This window comes from Tachysurus fulvidraco, chromosome 9, assembly GCF_022655615.1.
Source record: "Tachysurus fulvidraco isolate hzauxx_2018 chromosome 9, HZAU_PFXX_2.0, whole genome shotgun sequence".
Taxonomy (NCBI): domain Eukaryota; kingdom Metazoa; phylum Chordata; class Actinopteri; order Siluriformes; family Bagridae; genus Tachysurus; species Tachysurus fulvidraco.
The window spans coordinates 11,541,102-11,561,141 of record NC_062526.1 but is presented as its reverse complement, the minus strand read 5'-3'; the positions used below and the strand labels follow the sequence as shown (position 1 = coordinate 11,561,141).

At 38.3% G+C, this 20,040-nt stretch overlaps 2 protein-coding genes across 6 annotated transcripts in view; both read left to right on the top strand.

Annotated features, from left to right (window-relative positions):
• The window catches only part of msh3 (mutS homolog 3 (E. coli)), a 62,090-nt gene extending 45,779 nt beyond the window's left edge, over positions 1-16,311 (top strand). The window contains exons 21-24 of one of the 2 annotated variants that reach the window (XM_027138381.2): positions 1,691-1,877; positions 12,233-12,359; positions 13,785-13,953; positions 15,923-16,311. In XM_027138381.2, the coding sequence (XP_026994182.2) occupies positions 1,691-1,877; positions 12,233-12,359; positions 13,785-13,953; positions 15,923-16,019 (580 nt within the window). In that variant the 3' untranslated portion in view covers positions 16,020-16,311. Of the gene's footprint in view, positions 1-1,690; positions 1,878-12,232; positions 12,360-13,179; positions 13,293-13,784; positions 13,954-15,922 lie in introns of those variants that run through there. The other variant, XM_027138382.2, reaches the window with a different exon arrangement.
• A 1,993-nt stretch (positions 16,312-18,304) lies between these two features.
• Positions 18,305-20,040, top strand: part of rasgrf2b (Ras protein-specific guanine nucleotide-releasing factor 2b) — a 72,412-nt gene continuing 70,676 nt past the window's right edge. For all 4 annotated transcript variants that reach the window (XM_027138293.2, XM_027138292.2, XM_027138288.2 and 1 more), the window contains exon 1: positions 18,305-18,904. In XM_027138293.2, the coding sequence (XP_026994094.1) occupies positions 18,629-18,904 (276 nt within the window). In that variant the 5' untranslated portion in view covers positions 18,305-18,628. The remainder of the gene's footprint in view (positions 18,905-20,040) is intronic.

Here is a 20,040-nt window from a genome sequence, read left to right as displayed (position 1 = left end):
CGTCCAAAAGCTGCACAATTGATTCAGATACATCAAAAATCTTACAAGAACTTAAGAAGTATGGCTATTTTCAGAGCAGCACTTCTGAAATCTAATCGGTTGCCCGCATTTTATCACGTCCTTGGTCTGGAAGTTGGCGTGCGCTGACTGGTCATGAGCACTGATGCACTTTTATTGAATGAACGGCAAGGTTACCAAGCACTTCTTCCTTCAACGTTTTCAGGTTACTATGGAAACAGGAAATTAAATGCAAAAAAAAAAGAAAAAAGAAAGGCTTAAAAGGATGGAGCTATTCAAACGAGTAAGCTGTCAGCACTTCTCTCTCAAGGTTTTGATGCTACAGCAGCTTTGGTTTTGTCATCACAGTTATCTGTACCCAGTTTATTTTTTTGCTAGTTTCAAACATAGTAAACCCTGCATCGCTCCGTGACGTGAGGGGAAGGGCTTTGTGGACAATTGTGTTGAACTGTCTAGAGAAGAGAATGATGCCCAAATTCTCATGTTGCTCTTAACTGACCAGAGATAAACACTTTTAAAAGAAAGGCACCAGTACACACTTGGACAAGAGGTCTAGCTTTCTAAAAGCATTCTTTGAAAGTGAAGCACACCTAAAAGAATTTTACAAAAAAGTGCTACAGGAATCGAGAATGGTTTACTTTTAAGTGCTTAAAAATGTAGTGATTCTCTTAGCCTGATGCATATCTACAGGGTTTAGGAATTACTTCAGCTTGGAGCTTTTGTAGTTGGGATTCACTTTGTGGATGATCATTACAGGTAACGAATCTCTAAAGATTTGAATTTCTTGAAAATATTTTCTTCCTTAATCTCACCCTTGCTTTAGTGGATAATCTCATCTGTCCTGAGCTTTTCCTAGGACTTTGTTCACACTTAACCTCATTTCCACACACTTACAGTAGTGCTGTTCCACTTTACAGTATACACTAATAAAAGTGAAAAGAGGTTGAGACCGGTGAGCTCTTTATGAGTCTGGTGTGGGTTAAACAACAATTGACTCTGAAATGCATTTATTCTCTATTGTTTTAGGATGAAATAGACACAATGTGATTGTAACTCAATAAATCACCAACTGATCAATAGCTGCGATCATTTGAAAAGAAATTAGCCTTTTGTGTTTTATTAGCTTCTCTAATGAGAAATGTTTCTGTTTCAGCCTGATGCTAGATTATGAGCACATCATTGCTCTTGATAATCAGGTTAATTTAGCCGTGTACTGTAATACGCTGTGTGTGTGTAAATAGTGTAGCATATGAATATACAGCAATTTCCCCCTCATTACCTTCCTCAGCTCTCAAGCTGTAATCATTGCTGTGACTGGTTTTTATTGGCCATCCTGTCTCTCTGACCAGACTTCCTGTCATGTCATGCTTGCACCAACTAGAGCTCCTGCAAAGCTTCTAATGTCTTTTAATTAGTCATTAAAGTGAGACTAGTTCTTTAACCAAGAGACACGATTAAAAAGAGTCTCATTACACAAAGAGCAACTGATTTTTTTTATGTAATGGTTAAATTAGTAATAATCATACTGCTGGTGACATGATGCCAGTGTTATTTCAACCTGAAAATTCAAGCAATGGTGGGATCGATTAAGTAGCTTAAAGTAAACATTTACAAATGGTTTGGGTTAAAATAATTTTTTTTGTTGTGCTTTTTTTTTTTTTTCCCTTTGTAGGATGGGAGCCTCAGATAACATCTCAAAAGGACGAAGCACCTTCATGGAGGAGCTTGTGGAGGCCTCAGAGATCCTGTCTCGTGCTACAGCACGTTCTCTAGTGATCTTGGATGAACTCGGCCGTGGCACAAGCACACATGATGGAATCGCCATCGCCTACGCCACTCTGGAGTTCTTAATTAGAGACGTGAGTCACTGTAACAGAAGAGCTGCTGAAAAGCTTATGCTGATCACCCCTCACATTTTTGTAAATATTTGTATATCTTTTCACGTGACAACACTGAAGAAATGACACTTTGTGTAGTGTGTGTAAAGCTTGCATAACAGTGTAAATTTGTTGTCCCCTCAAAATAACTAACACACAGCCCTTAATGTCCAAACCACTGGCTACAAATGTGAGTACACCCCTAAGTAAAAATGTCCAAATTGGGCTCAAAGTTTCAATATTTTATGTGGCCACCATTATTTTCCAGCACTGCCTTAACCCTCTTGGGCATGGAGTTCACCAGAGCATCATAGGTTTACCCTCAGCTTCTTTAGCAAGGCAGTGGTCATCTTGTAGGTGTGTTTGGGGTCTTTATCATGTTGGAAGACATGCGGCAGAGACTCCGAAGGGACGGGATCACGCTCTGCTTCAGTATGTTGCAGTACATGTTGGTATTCAAGGTTCCCTCATTGAACTGTAGCTCCCCGGTGCCAGCAGAACTCCTGCAGCCCTGACCATGACACTCCCACCACCATGCTTGACTGTAGGCAAGACACACATGTCTTTATACTTTTCACCTGGTTGCTGCCACACATGCTTGACACCATCTGAGTCAAATAAGTTTATCTTGGTCTCATCAAAAAACAGGACAGGGTTCCAGTAATCCATGTCCTCGTCTTCAGCGAACGGTTTGCAGGCTTTCTTGTGCATCATCTTTAGAAGAGGCTTCCTTCTGGGATGACAGCCATGCAGACCAATTTGATGCAGTGTGCAGCGTATGGTCTGAACACTGACAGGCAGACCACTGACCCCTTCAACCTCTGCAGCCATGTTGAATTTCCAGTGACCGGTATATGAGAGTACGAGCGATAACACCAAATGTAACACAAATGCTTCCCATTCACACCTGAGACCTTGTAACACTGATGAGTCACATGACACCAGGGAGAGAAAATGGCTAATTGGGCCCAATTTGGTCATTTTTACTTAGGGGTGTACTCACTTTTTTGGCCACTAATGGCTGTGTGTTTGTTAATTTGAGGGGACAGCAAATTTACACTGTTATATAAGCTATACATTCACTACTTTACATTATAGAAAAGTGTCATTTCTTCAGTGTTGTCACATGAAAAGATATAATAGAATATTTACAAAAATGTGAGATACTTACAACTTCTGTGAGATACTGTATACCCTCATTGTTGTGTGGCAGTACATTAAAGGGGTGGAAAGGAGGATATGTTAATTTGCTTAGACCAGTTAGCCATGTCTTTAATAGTCATACCTCTAGCTAATAATTGCGAGGTGATGCGAGTTCGGTTGCACTTGAACTGTGTCGCATTTCCTGTGCATTTATACTTTGGGGGAAGTCGTGGCCTAATGGTTAGAGAGCCTGACTCCTAACCCTAAGGTTGTTGGTTCGAGTCTCGGGCCGGCCACGATTGAGGTGCCCTTGAGCAAGGCACCGAACCCCCCGACTGCTCCCCGGGCGCCGCAGCATAAATGGCTGCCCACTGCTCCGGGTGTGTGTTCACGGTGTGTGTGTGTGTGTGCACTTTGGATGGGTTAAACGCAGAGAACAAATTCTGAGTATGGGTCACCATACTTAGCCGTATGTCACGTCACTTTCGCTTCAGGATGTAAAATATCCTGTGCATGTGTTTTAGTTGATGATGACATCATTAGTTTGCAGGAGTAGCAGGGGAACTTTGTGGGACACAGCTTCACTGCACATAATAATACTAAAGTAAAAAAATTACAAAAATATGACCGTGTTGTGTTCATGATGTGCTTCATTTAAGAACATAAATGCACTGGGCTTTCTGATCAAATTTAGAAGCCTGTGAGTGTTGCCAGGACTGCAGCAAATGTGGCCACTGTGAAAACCTACTCAGACTCACCTGTATTCAAGGCAAAGGTTGTTTTCATTAGACCAGATAATCTAGTGCCTCACAGTCAGTTTGCCATCAATTCTAAATGTTCTATCCGGAGGAAACCTGGCACCGCTCATCACCTGCCAAATAACATCCCAACATTGAAGCATGGTGGTGGCAGCATCATGGAGTGGGAGTGATTTTTTTAGCAGCAGGAACAGAGAGACTTGACAGGGTTGAAGGAAATCTGGAACAAAGTAGAGATATCTGCAACCTGTTGCACAGTACTCAGGACCTCAGACTGGGCCGAAGGTTCACCTTCCAACATGACAACAACCCTAAGCACACAGCCAAGACAACACTGGAGTAGCTTAGGGACAACTCTGAAAATGTCTTATGCCTCTTTTCCACCATATTTTGAGTGCTGGTTTAGAGCCAGAGCCTAATTAAAAATCAGTTCTTTCTTTTTCGCCACCCAAAGCACCGGCTCTGAACAAGGAAAAGTGGTTCTTAAGTAGCAAAACATTGCTGATCAAGACTTAAGAACCGCTTGCGTCAGGGGTTGGGGGCTTGGGTTACTGTGACCAACAAGACAAAAGAGAAAATGATTTTAAATCAGGATTCTCAGCGCTTGCCGATGTAGGTTTGAAAGCCATGAGCATTAACAGTAAAGCAACATCCACCATTGTTGGTGTTTGTGTTTGTCGCTGCTGTGCTAATGTTGCTGTATAACGTTGTATACAGTGACGTACAGTAAGACTTGGCTCTGTGATGGCTCTCTAGCCCATGGAAAGGCAAACTGGTTCTTCGAACCAGCACTAGCTCTGAACCGGCACCCGGTTCTTTCTGGTTGAAAGGGGGCACTAGAGTGGCCCAGCAGAAGCCCTGACTTGAACCCTATTGAACACCTCTGGGGAAACCTGATAACGGCTGTCCACTGACAGCCCCATCCAACCTTACTGAGCTTGAGAGGATTTTGAAAGAAGAATGGCAGAAAATCCCCCAATCCAGGTCTGATAAGCTTGTTGTATCATCCCCAATAAAACCTGAGGCAGTAATTGCTGCCAAAGTACTGAGTAAAAGAATCCTTATGTACATGAGATTTCAGCTTTTTTCTTTTTAATAAATTTGAATACTTTCCAAATCCTCTGTATACATAGATTTAAGGATTTTAACAACAGCAACTCATTTTCCTCTTTACACCACAGCACTGTTGAATTCTCTGATCTGATTGGTTCAAATACATTTTTATAACAGCAGCCCTGTCAGATTTCCCGGCTGTCAAATCACAGGTTTACGGTAATGAGCTCATTCTAATGTTTCCATGGTAACAGCGCTTTAACATTCACTTTTATACCCGATGCTGTGTGTAATCTAATAATAATAAAATAATTTTAAATATGTGCTGTTATTAGATAAAGAAAAAGATTTTAGCTGTTGATTCTCTGTATTTATATTTATGGAAGGAGGCACTAGTATCACCATTTTATCAAAGTTTCAGTAGGGTTTTTTGTTGCTCTGTTGTCTTGAACAAATATTTATAGCTGCTATAATGTAGACTCCCTGTCCTCATTATTAGGAACACCTATAAAGCTCCAGTTATCTAATCAGCCAGTCATGAGGCAGCAGTACAATGCATAAAAACGATACAGATGCCGGACAAGAGCTTAAGTTAATCTCCACATCAAACATCAGAATAAAGAAAGTGGGATCTCTGTGGATTTAACCATGGCATGGTTGTTGATGCCAGATAGGCTGGTTAGAGTATTTTATAAATTACTGATCGTCAACCAAGCCACAGAGATCACACTTTGTTCACTGTGATGTTTGATGTGACCAGTAACTGAAGCTTTTGTTCTGTATCTCTATGGTTTTATGTATTGTGCTGGAAGTGTATAGGTGTTCCTAATAAAGTTGATGGTGAGGCTATTTGATGAAGGAACGTTGTCTTGCAGATGTTCCCAATCTATAAATTGGATAAAAAAGCATTGTGTGTTATTGTGTGGTACAAAACTAATTAAACATATTTGGACATAAAAATGTAACATTACATTGCTTTGCTTAGCACTACATCCGGTAATCCACAAACTGATTCTTTTTCTATAGCAGCACACACTGTTTTAACTCCATTTTAATTCTATCTTCAGTTTCGTAGCCCCAAACGATAACCACAAGTTGTCAAGCTCTTATTGTTGCCTTTTTTTAAATTATTCATAGAGTAGTGTTAATATTAATGTGCACCAACTGTCGAACAAACTGCACTTGTCTTTTGTCATGTACGCGTATCCACCTCCAATATTTCCATATTTACTCTGTAACATAGCAGAGTCTCCTGTTAATCCGCTCTCAATGGACACGAAAACAACTCTCTCTCACTCACACAGACACACACACACACACACACGTGCACACACAAAATCATGCTGCAAGATACACCTGTAACCTAGATACACCGGCTCATTTCCCATCTCATACACAGTATGTGCTATGTTTGAATACCAATTGATTATCAGTTTGTCTAGATTTTCTGACAATGAGGTGGATGCCGTGTCTGATCCCGAGCGTCAATCTGGAGCCTATTATAAAAGATATAGCACATATTTGCACCTTCTGCTTTCCAGAGGTGTATTATTGCAACTCAAGGTGAAAGTAAAGATGATAAACACTCCACCTTTTCACACATTTGAAGTGTTAATTGGGTAAATAAACCCATATATAGGTGTGAATGCTGGTGAAGGTAAAGAGCCTGTGGTAAAGGTGTCTCCTCAGAGTATTGAGCACTGTTTAATTTGTTTTTGAAGAACCTCAAGTACACAACTGCACACACTCACTCCCCCCCCCCCTCCTTCCCATGGGATCTGAAATAATATTTTTATTTTGGCAGCCACAGCAGCTTTTATTTCTTTAGCATGAGTGACCTTGTTTGTTGTGTTAATATTTTTTTGTAAATCTTTTGATCTCTTTCATTCTCTTGCACATTTTCCTGTGTGCGCGTATGTCATTTCATATTATAATGGTAGACTAACGTTTATGACGTGGACAGAATGGTGTAGTATATATTGCTTCTGCACAGCTCTGCTTTAAAGAAAGTAACCTGTTGCTGAAAGTAATTTTAGTAGCCGTCTTATTACAGCCTACCAGATGATGCACAGGGTTAGAAAATCAGAAAAATAATGATGTTGTCTTGAAATTTGTAATTCATCAGTGCTATTGAATTCTCCATTCTGATTGGTCAAGAGGTGTTCATTTTCTACGTCAGTGACTCAGACAATAATGCCAGCTGCAAGCTCATATAAAAGCATTTCTTCTAACACGTTATTGATTCTGTAGTAACAGACGATTCACAGGGACGGGGATGCTTCACACAATCTCTACCTATCGATACGTCGATTAAAAGAAAAGAAAAATCGCTTACATGATGAAATCTTCAAATAAATTCTTAACGTGTCAGAGGTTAAACATATCTGCACTTTGTAACAGTAAGCTTTAAGTTACTGCCAAGTCTTAAGGGACATTTAGTATTATGTGTATATGTATATATATATATATATATATATATATATATATATATATATATATATATATATATATATATATATATATATATATATATAATTTTATAATTTTAATTATATATATGTATAATTTTTTTCTTATTAAAAAACAGAAAGAGGCTGACAAGGGAGCGAGTGTTTATGGCTACTGCATGACTGAAAATAGTAACGAACTTTTCATTTGCATTTTAATAACGAATTTCAAATGGTTGGCTACAATCCAAAATACTCTGGAGTAAAATACTTTCTGTTTATTGTTGAAAAATAACCAAGTTTGGAGTGTTGTATTGTGTCAAGCCACATCACAACACCCTGTTGTTGCTTATTTTCCTATGACTCCCTGAAGCGGTTCATTTCTTAGTTTTAACACACTGGTCTCAAATGATAAAATTAGCAGAGTCTGTTTTTTTTTTTTATTTTATTTTTAATTATGTAAAGTTCTAAGGTAAAACACGAGTGTATAGTAAGGTATTTGTGCTAGTACATCGCTGTTTCTATAGTAACAGCTAATTGATAGGAAAGTGTTTGACTAATGCTCGCTAATTAATGCAACCCAACAATTAGCAGATTAAAAAAGTGTGCTCGGATGTCACGCTGTTTTTTTTTTCCTCTGGCATGTTGATGGAGGAGGTAAAAAGCAGGTGAATATTAATGAATGACGAACCTGTAATAAAACAAGTTCTTCTTTCACAAATATTAAACAGTATTTAATATGAAGATTTATATTTTTCTTTGACGAACAAATAGGAATCATTTCTAAATGTCTGTGGTTATTAGAAAATAGCTCCTGGGTGTAACAATAACTCTGCTTTGTGTCAGAGCTGCATCTCACTAGTGCTGAGAGTTTTCCTGTAAACTGTACAAGTTGTCACGATTTATTCCTCACATGTTGCGTAACCGATACGTGGTGAAGTTGTGATGCTCTGAAGCTGCATAGATCCTGCACAGAGCAAGAACCTGAAACTCTTTCTGACAGAGAAATACATACTTACAAAATGATTTTGAAAATGTTCATGCAACAGGAGTTGATCTTAAATTCTGTACCTTCTGTGATGATGCAAACATTTGTGCACTTTGCATTTAAACAAACTACAGAGCCACATAAGGTGTTCTTTACCTATTTATTTACATGCACTACTGGTCTGGCCGTGCTGCAACAAATTGTGCGTGTGCATGCATGTACATTTATGTTGCCATGGCAACTAGTCTCACTCTTATCCATTCAACTGTCCCGTATTTGAGAAAAAAAAACGTTGTGTAACGATCTCCGACACTGCGCTGTTGACGGAGACCGTGTCTAACTGCACACTGCCTTCTTGTACCGTGCATCGCTGCTCTCTGGCTGCAAGAGAAAAGGCCAGTTGCCATAGCAAAGCTCTCTGCTTGCACACAGGAAGCGGAGCTCACCGACTCTAAGCTGGCATACGTATGTGAAACGAACTGAGATGCGTGGCTCTGAGTGGAGAGAAGTGAGGAGGTGGTTGGAAGTTGCATTGCCATAACGATTCAGTGCATGGACTAAGCAGAGTGAAATCACTATTAGCAGCTAAATACTGGAGATTGTGGTGCAGTAGCATAGCTTTCTCACCTTTCCGGTTTCATTTATTCAGTTAAGAACATCAGTTAATCAGTCCTAGACCTGGAAATATAATTTACCTGTATTCCCTGTTTATTTATTATATTATGTTGTATATAGTGGTATATCAGGTGCATATTGTTGCTGATGCTCCACATGGTAGGGACAGAAGCTGCACATGCTTCTTGCAATGTGCAAAAAAACATTTTTATTCTTTGCAAACTACTGGCTTCAAATCTTTTAAACTAAGGGTGTAAGTTCTCTATATTCTGTATTCAGATTTAAATCTTAAGTGGAACATGACCTAATCCTGAAGAGAGGGTGTCACTGGAGTTTATAATTGCTCTGTTAGAAATGATTGGACACTTCATTACATTACATTTATGGCATTTGGCAGACACTCTTATGCAGAGCGACTTACGTTTTTTCTGTTATTCAGCAGAGCAGTTAAGGGTTAAGGGTCATGCTCAGGGGCCTGGCAGTGGCAGTTGGTGGCCATGGGGTTCGAAATCATGACCTTCCAATCAGTAGTCCAACACCATATCCACTGAGCTAACACATCCCCATCAAATACTCGCTCACTCAGTTTTTTGTTTTTTTCCCCCAAACATTTTCTCAAAATATCAACAAATTAGGAACTTAATTTAAGCTACTGCATCCCAGACCAGACAGGTACTAAGGATGCTTTAAATGCCTTGCACAGCACTGCAGTTTATATCGGTCTTGCCCTCGCTGCTCTCACTCTAAATGCACAGTTCTGAATCTTTCTCATACAACCATGAAAACAAAACAAAAACAGTGAACCTCAGATTCATATCTGTATCACTTTAGAACACATTATTTGTTTGTGGAAAATAATCTATATTTGTATCTCTGTTGTATATCTTTACCTCCTGGTGAGATGGGACACTGGACATCTGGGACTCAAGCCTGAATATAGGCTGTAAACATGTCCTCTGTGCTGATAAACAGTTCTTTTACTGTGTCATGTCTCATGTTGTGACTATTTTCAGTTCTCTGCATGCCCACAAGCACGTCTCTCACCTCTCTCTTACTTCAGCTTGCTTGTCAATGGAAAGCCGATTAGTCTGAGACATGTCTGTGTGTACTAATGATTTAATGTTCGCGTCACTAAAGGATTCAACTGACAGGCAAGATTTTGGAGCCAGGCCAGGTTTTCAGAATAATGCTACAAATAATATTTATTTATTTATTTATTTATTTATTTATTTATTTATTTATTTATTTATTTTTATCTTAATAAAACAAACTTGGCCACAGTGTTTGTGAGTAGAGTTGCTGTTACTGTACCTGTAAGGAAAAAAATGACATGGTAAGGGTTTAGGGACATCATAAGCTAGTAGAACATTGTGTTTTTACACAGATTCTACACATATCTGGAAATGTGCACGGAGGAACATAACTTTTTCAAACAACACTCCTTCAGTGGTGTGATATTATTAATAAAAACCTCCAGCAGGTGTTTAGTCTGGTTGGGAGCTGCTGAGGCCATACTGTAGCATGTGATTGATATTTTCCTGCATCACGCATTTCTATCCTGACATTTCTGTCGGATTCACTGATGATCATAGGATAAAGGTCAGAAGAACTTGGTATCGATTTCCAATGATGTTTCCCCTTTAGAAGGACAATTAGTCCTAAACCGATGCAGCAAAATGCCTCCAACACAATTGAATTTGTGTCTATTTAACTTGTCTCTACAAGTAGAAGTGTTTGAATTGAATTTAAATTAAATATATGGAATTAAATTCTATTGAATAATGTTATTATTGTTGTCATTATTATTATTATTAGGAGTAGGAGAAGTAATAGTAGTAATCGTAATTAATTACTTTTCTTTGTTTATTGTTTACTATTTAGAATATTATTGCTGTTAATTTTGTAATAACAACAATGATAATAATGATTATTAATATTATCTTTATTAGCAGTAGCAACTTTATAAATTAATTAATTGTATCTGTTTATTTACTGTTGTGTATATGTGCCTAAGAACAGGTCTTGGATTTATGCAGGTTTAGAGTACAGGTTTTAAAAATGCAGCTTTCTCTCAATTTAAAATAACACACGCACAAAAAAAAGTTTTGTTCCTGAATTGTCTGAATGATTGTGATAAATGATAATATTACACCAAATAACTGTGATTATTATTTTAGCCATTATCCTGCAGCCGGTGTTTACTTTGTGGGATGTTAATTCATTTGGCACTTGTGCTTTTTGATGCTGAAGCTAATGCTACTTTGGCAGATCCTGGGTAGGTTTTTTGTTGCTTAATAGTAATACTTTAAATTACTGCCTGTAATGAATGTCATACCTTTTCTGTCTGTTACCTTTTAACAGTTTCTGTCAACGTGATGACATTAACTTTTGTGTTGCTTTTCGACACATTAAATATTAAAAACTAAGTTAACTCATGTCAGATCTTTTCCAACATAAAGTATTATATAGAAACCACCAGAAGTGACGTACAAAACAAATAATAAAATAAAATTGGTTCCAGAGGCATGCACACTTTTTAAATAATACTTCATTTTAGAGTCTCCCATGTTAATCTGGCAGTTTTATTTCATTCTTTCTTGAAATAACTTGTATACCATATTCTGTCTTTTTTTTGGTTTTCATATCTGGTCTCTGAATGGGCTGTAACAAACTGTCTTTCCTCATCTGTAATTGACATCTCTTTAACAGTTGGCCCGAAGGTGTTGAGCCAAAATAAACCATCCATTATTCCCTTCTATTTTGACTAGAGCCACAGCTGAAGAGAAACAGCCCCATAGCATGATGCTACCACCACCATGCTTCACTGTACTTCTAGTGTTCTTTGTGCTATTAGCTGTTTATTTTTCTCCCCCACTATAAATGAGCTGTGTCACCATCACAATCACATGTTTGTTGTACATCCACTTCCAAAAACATGGACAATAATATGAAATTGTTCCACCCTTAATAGCGTGTCATGTTAGAACATGTTTGGGCTTAGTATATTCATATAAGTGAAAGGAAATATTCATGCTTGATATTGTCACTATAACCATAAACTGTAGTCTTATTCAAAACATTTTAATCATTTACCTATTTTAAAAAGCATTATATACTGTATCTGTCTGTCTAGGGCACGGATGATCGGTTATTTTGCTCTTTGTAATGACACTTTTCTTTCTTTAGATTACAGATGTTTGTTTATGAAAGTATGAATATTAACATCTGTCCAACAACAGGCTGATCAGCAACCAATTTTCAAGATTGTGTGTCTGAATCAATTTTTTTTTAGTAAGTATTTGATTATTAAATTTTTTATGTTATTCACTGCAGGTGAGGTGTCTGACCCTGTTTGTGACCCACTACCCTCCACTGTGTGAGCTTGAGAAGCTCTGTCCGTGTCACGTTGGAAACTACCACATGGCTTTCCTGCTCAATGAGCCAGAAACTGCAGCTGCAGGTATGGGAGAGGTTTTTGTGTGGGAGGGATGGGGAATAATGGACAAATGACCTTCTGGGGACAGTTTAGGTGTAGGCACAACATTAAAAAACTAATGAATAGTTACACTATATGGCCAAAAGTTTGTGGTCACCTGACCATCACCTGATTACATATGTGGTCTTCCCACAACTGTTGCCACAATGTCAGTGCACCTATGGACAACGTGAGCTCTATTTTTGCCTAATTGATTAAAACGGAAGAACTCCTTGCTCATGCCTAGACCCTGACCACAACCCCAATAAATACGCTTGGGATGAACTGGGACTTTCCATCATCAGTGCATGAAATGTTAATGCTTTAGTAGCTGAATGAATAGAAATCCCCACAGCCGTGCTGGAAAGCTTTTTCAGAAGTGTCAAGCTTGTTATAATGTGGATATGATGGTCAGGTGTACACAAAGTTAGACAAGTGTATTGGAAAGTATTCTTAGAGAACTAGACCAACATAAGATTGCTCAAAATGAACTGTCAGTTTTCTTAGGTGAGTCACACTCCTGTCTCATGCGTTTTTATAGCATAGCTTTGCTTGCACTGGGGAACTGGAGAGGAATAGAGACTTCATCATTGTAATCTCAGTAAGACAGAAAATTCACGAGTTTACATCCTGCATGAGTGGGATGTTTAACACACAGTCTGTAACACACTTGAAGAGAAACAGGGTGTAATATTGACTATAGTTATTTATAGATTTAGAGTAATCATATAATTTGAAAGACAATTTAGATCAATTGTGATTCACAGTATATGACATTACTGAGACCTTTCTTTTTACATTTTAGGCATCTATTTACATTTCCCTGGCAATGAAATTATTTTTGACATAAGATTGAAGACTGCTGCTCCGCTCCTTCCTTTTCTTTAAAAAGCAACTCATGAGGAGACTGGATAGTTGGTGGGTCAGATTTAGCACTTATTAAAAATTTAGCACCTATCTTGTGAGTTGTATTTTAAGACAACATTCCTGATAATGCTACAGAGCTCGCATTGTAGTCAGTGGCCTAAAAGATATGATATAGACATGCCATTATGAAGAGCTAAAGAAGTTTTTGGGCTCCTGAGTAGCATAATAGGAAGAAATGGTTTGCCATATCATATACAGAGATCACAAGCTCTGAATCTGTCTGAGGGGGCATGTGTCTGCAAGCTCATTGATCAGGTGGATAGCACTTTCAGATCAAAAAGATACAGTTAGCTGGATTAACGTGTCTTTGAGGCAGCTTGTGATGAATTGATTGACAACTACCTTCCCACAAAGACAAATGATTTACTATACATTTATACATCAGGTGATGTATCCCTAAGAAGGATTTGTGCAAGAGCAAATTGTTTTGACTGATTCTCTCTGATGTAACACTTTTTCAACACTGTCTTTTTTACCCTGCAGTGGAGGAGGTGCAACCAGAGTTCATCACTTTCCTTTATCAGCTGACGGAGGGAGCAGCAGCTCGGAGCTATGGGCTGAACGTGGCACGGCTGGCAGAAATCCCACAGAGCATCCTCACATCTGCAGCGCTCAAGTCCAAAGAGCTGGAGGCCATCGTCAACAGCCGCAGGTACATAACGTGGGCCGTGAAACCTTATGCAACTTTCAAAAATGCTGTATGTACTATTAATAAAATAAAGCCAAGTGCTCAGCATGTATCTATGCTTATTTCGACTTTTACAATGTTACAGAAAGGCATATTTTGGTCAGATAAAACTTAGTGCTTTTTAGATTTAATGGGCCTCATTTATTAAGTTGGATATGAATAGATTTATTTGTAAATTGTTCACAGTAGCATAAACACAATAAATTGATGGAATTCATGAAAATCTAATTAGTTCAGAAAAACCAAGAACTTCTGAGCTTGTGTAAATTTACTTAAGTGACTCACTGATGTGAGCTTTAATACACATGATAGACTTGTATAATCAAGATCCTGTATTTCTGTCTTGATTAAATTGCCATGTTTAAATCACATAATTATTTCAGATCTAATGACTGAAAAGAAAGCTGTCCAAAAATACAAAATAAATAGATTTTGTCAAATAAGTCTAGATTCATTTAGCACAAAAGGAACCCTGAACTATAAAAGAAGCAAAAATTGAATCATTAGTTCTAAATGAGATCACTGGGTATGAGTAGCCTAGTGGTTATGATGTTGGGTTACTGATCGGAAGGTCATGAGTTCGAATCCCAGGTCCACCAGGATGCCACTGCTGGGCCCCTGAGCAAGGCCCTTAAGCCTCAATTGCATAAGTTGTATAAATTGAAATGAAAAAAAGAAGTAAGTCACTCTGGATAAGGGTGTCTGCTAAATGCTATAACTGTACTGGAAGAGGTTTTTTTTTTATTATATTATAGTTCATGTAGCTCAACTTTCAGTGAATGCTCTTGCTAATTCATAAGTCACTGGCGTTCGTTAACATTTACACAGGAGTGCAAAGAAAACAGGCAAAATATTTGTAAAGCTGGCAATGTTGTATAGTTTGCTTTGAAATAAAAAAGAAGAATCGACACACATTTTTAAGATTCATAAACCTGCCAAGAAACCATTACAAACACATGTGACTCAGACAGAAAATGGGAATTATTTCTTAAGGGCAAATCACTCCATCATTGAGTGGGAAAAAATTTACATGCATTGATTAATTAAATAATTAATCAGTAAAATACACACACGAAAAATTAGAAGAGTAACCTGGCTTCTTATTTTGGAAACATTTCACACACAGCAGATATGAGTTGTAATCAAAAGGAAAACAAACCCAAAGATTACATCCGAAATGTTTTTCTTTTCACGTTTGATACATGGATATATTTTTTAACGTTTTTAAACTTCTCAGAGCGTCATTTATAAGACAATACGGCAATCGAGTGCAACGGTTTTCAAATAAAATCATGTGAAAGCAGGCAGAAAAACAATCTGTAATTCCAACAGAATGATAAATACAGTGAGAAACTAATACACAGGATGATGTAGGGAATATCACGATATGGTAAGAACACAGAAAAACAATATCAGTAATATCATTCTTGATAAAACTGTATATGCAAATTGCCTGTAATATCAATCCGTCTAACATGGAGCCGTTCACTGGTACGTGATCTTTGGTTTGCTTCTGTATTAAGCTCAAGCAGAAGAGTTTGACCATCATACGTCTCACTGTAATATGTGTTTGAAGAGTGATTGAATTATCTAAATGCAAATTGGACCATTGCTCTAAAGATCTTAACCATAACGTCAGTGACAAAGTGAATGTGTTGGGCTGCTGCAACAGCACATCCTGCTTTCCATAGATCATTATCACTTTACTGGGTATGTAGGCCAGTGGGATGAGTTGCATGAGTTTCCTATTAGAGTCGTTATTATCTCGGTTATCATCGAAGTACTAAGAGTTAGAGAGCTGAGCATAAATGATGCGCTATAATAATAATAATAATGCTTACAACTCATGGTTCTGAGTGAATAGAATGATTCTTTCATATGCTGAAGGAAAAAGCAAACAAAGTTTAATCTGTTTTTTTCTATCTTTTTCTAGGAAAACTGTGAAGCTGCTTAATGACGCTTGGAAAATCACTAATAGGGAATCATTACTCGAGTGGATAAAGTCAGACACTAATAAGATGTGTGTGTGAGTGTGCGTGGGTGTTGTGTGTGTGTGAGAGAAGGGTTGTTGTGGTAGTCCAAATAAACTACACTGTATATTAATCTACACATGATTGTGTATTTTTTATGCATCATGATCACTTCAGAAAGTTCAGAAGCTTAGTTTCATGGTGTTGTAATACAGGTTCTTTGCACTTCTCAGCATCATAAAATCTGAAAATGTTTGCAGAAGGTATACAGAAAATGTATGTATAGATTTTGCAATGCTGTTGTGTGATGAACCAAAAGGATTAAAGCAGAAATCCTCTGTTTTTTACCCTCCTACTGTCTCTTCTTTTTACTTCTGTATTTTAAAAGCATGAAATTTAGCATCAAGCATTTAAGTGTGTAATCACCACCTGTCTTTCATTATGTAAGACAAATTACTGTGACTTGGACACTTCCTTGTGAGGAGAGAAGAGCGTGCCACAAATGCTGGATATTGACCCAAAATATTTCATCTGATTTCTGAGGATTTCCTGCTGTTGGTTTAACATAAGCATGTGAAGCATTTCAGCATGTGAAAGGCCTTCTGTTGGCAAGGATGAGAGCTGAAGTGCATTATAATTACTTCTCTGTAAACAGGTGGACGGAGCTCATGGCACAAGCTCTTTCATTCCATGTACAGTATTTAGTTGCTTTCTGGGATAGTTTGTGTAAAATCCATATTTATTTGCCAGCTTGCTACAGGTGTGTTTTCTGCATCTGTTCATCATTATGTTGCCAAATAAACCGATGACAGACAGATAAATAAGGGAAACGTTTCCTGGTGACTTCCAACGTGGGAAAAAGACAAAAATGAGAAACTCTAACTGGAGAAACAGTATGAGAAATGCAGGTCAGCTAATTTTTCACTCTTATCACATATGACAGCCATTGCATTCCCCATTTTACTGCTGATTTTATTTTTTGCTGACTTTTTTTTTTTTTTACTTTTCAGATTTCTAAGCACTTTCAGAGAAGTTTGGGGCATATTGCACAGACATCCTGAATTAATTATGGTGCTTCTCCACCTCACACTGATAACACTAAGAGATAAGGCCTCCAATGTGTTATTAAACCAGTAATCAGTAAATTGAATGAAATAGATAACAAGTTAACAAGGGAGACAATACTATATTAATTTGCCACTTCTATTGTTAACCCAGTATTTTATAAAATTTTACACAAAACCCGGCTTTATTGGATCAGCCTACAGTACAGTATCTCCTGATGGACTGTGCATTTGTTAAACTTCTAGTAATTCTGAACTGAACTGCTGAAAAACAATTACTAAAACAGACTGTCCCCAAATTAAGTCTTCATACGTAAATCTTTTTTTTTTTTTTAAAGCAAAGGGTATATTTAATTACAAAACATTCACTATATTGTTTCTGTTTTGTAAACACAGTCATGGAGTTTTGCATGTTCTCCTTCTGTGGTTTCACTGGGTTCCTCTCACCTCCCAAAAAACTTGCATGTAGGTGAATTGACTATTATAAATTTCCCCTAAATTAGAGGGGCTCCAGATCCACTCTTGACTCTGAGCAGGATAACAGGATTACTGCAGAGGAATGAATACCTCAGACTGTATTTTCTCCCACTTACATCAGTAATATAACTTAACATGACACTAAAGTGATATTACGTAATTTATTTGATCTTTGCTACAAGGAAATTGAATGTACACCAGAAAACTATTTAATATGCTAGCTTTCATAGATGTCCTGCTGTGACACCTAGAATAAATGAGGTATGTTGATATAAATGATATTTGTCGAGATGTTCACACCTTACAAAGGAGCTTGTATGTAGTTTGTAGTCTTTTTGAGAATATGGAGTATAATAGGGAAAACCTTATTCTACAGCACATCTGGATGTAGATATAGAGTCTTAATGAATAGGAAGGACAAAGAGGATCCCTGTTCTGGCTGGCATGAAGATAGTGAGATTATAAATGACTTCTCTTCCAATTTGTACACTGTACACAGTATTTAGTGCATTGAAGAGGATGTACATGATCAGCAACATAAGGCTTTTTCATTCTGGCTGAAGTTGTACAGTATCCAAGTCTTGGGCACAAACTGTTTTTTAAAATTGTAAATCATGTGGTAATCCATATGAAACCGTCCAACATCCAACAGCAGTAAGTCACATGCGTATCACCCTGGTTATGCGCATCCTTAAGGATACACAAGGTGCTCTTTGCCCCGCCCCCGCTATTCTCTCAACCAATCAGCAGCATCGCACTTCCTGATGAAACAGAAGCTGTCTCTTTAAGGAGCTGTCAAATCAGATTAAAGCCGATCCTGAAAGCTATGTTGTCTCTGCGTTTATCCGTGCAGTAGCGCATACGTGCACTAATATTAATCCGCGTTGCTCATTCGCTCTAAAACAATGCAATACAAAGTTCTGCCACGGTTCAGACCGCAAACACTTGGATATAGTCGCTTAGGAAGTTAGGATCTGAGGAGCGCAGAGAGGCGCAAGGACGCACGGCTGAAACTTCTAGTGCTCAGCGCTTACACAACTTGGAGAAGGGGGTGGAAAAAGGTCCAAAGCATCGTGACGGGAATGTTGCTGAAGAGCAGGTGAGATCGGAGAAGAACCGAAACGGAAAATGCAGAAGAGCGTTCGCTATAATGAGGGACACGCTCTGTATCTCTCCGTGGTGGCGCGCAAAGAGGGCACCAAGCGCGGCTACCTCAGCAAGAAGACGACGGAAAACAGCAAATGGCACGAGAAGTTTTTCGCCCTCTACCAAAATGTGCTCTTCTACTTTGACTCCGAACAGAGTGCTCGACCCTCAGGCATTTACCTCCTGGAGGGCTGCACATGTGAACGAGTCCCGGCGCCTAAAGTGTCCACCGGGGGCAAGGAGACACTGGATAAACAGGTGAGCTGCAGCAGTGCAACACAGAGGATCAGGGTTCAAGAACAATCATCATGTCTTTATATTTCACTTTGACTTAAATGTTTCACTTGCAAAAAGCCAACAGTCCATTGCAAGGCTAGTTTTCTTCAGTGTGAACACCTGGGAGTGTCTGATTCTGTACAGGTTGATGCAAAAACTTTTGGTGAAAACAGAATGTTATGTAACTGTTCACTTAACAGCAAAGCAGTTAGATATTTCTGCACACCGATCAGCCATTACATTATACCCACCTGCTTAATATTGTGTCGTTCCCCTTTTTTCCATCAAAACAGTTCTGATCCATCGAGGTATGGACTCCACAAGCTCTTATATCTGACACCAAGACATTAGCAGGAGATCCTTTAAGTGGTGAGGCCTCCATGGATCGGACGTTTGTCTATCACATCCCCCATATGCTTGATTAGATTGAGATTTGGGGAATTTGGAGGCCAGGACAACACCTTTAAGACTTTATGATCCTCAAGCCATTCCTGGACAATTCCCATAGTGCATACTGGTGCCAGTTCTTCCCCAGTGACACACACCCCTCTAGAGGTCCACATGATATACAGTATATAAAAAAAACATGATTCATTAGAACAGGTCACCTTCATTCACTGTTCCATGGTCAATTTTGGATGCTTGGGATCAGAACAGACATGCTAACCTTCGCTCCACACACATATCACTGAGCTTTTGGTGTCTATGACCCTGTTGCTGGTTCACCGGTTGTCTTTTCTGGCTCTGACCCAGTCTTCTAGCTGTCATAATTTAGCTTTTGTCAGAGTTGCACAGATGCTTACACTTGCCCATTTTCCTCCTTCCAACATATTAACTTTGAGCACTTACTATTCGCTTGCCAAATATATCCCACCCCTTGATCAGTGCCATTGTAACAAAATAATATATTTATATTCACTTCACCTGTAAGTGCTTTTAATGGCTTGTGTGTGTATGCATGTGCCTATATTTAAAATATGAGATGAATAGGGGAGTTTGTGTTTTTGGAAAAAACATCAAACGTTAGAACACAGGTTTGAACCCTGGACCTGGAGTCCCCTCTTGTGCTGTATTTTTAATGTTTTATTTTCATGCATTTTACACATATTAGTATTTTA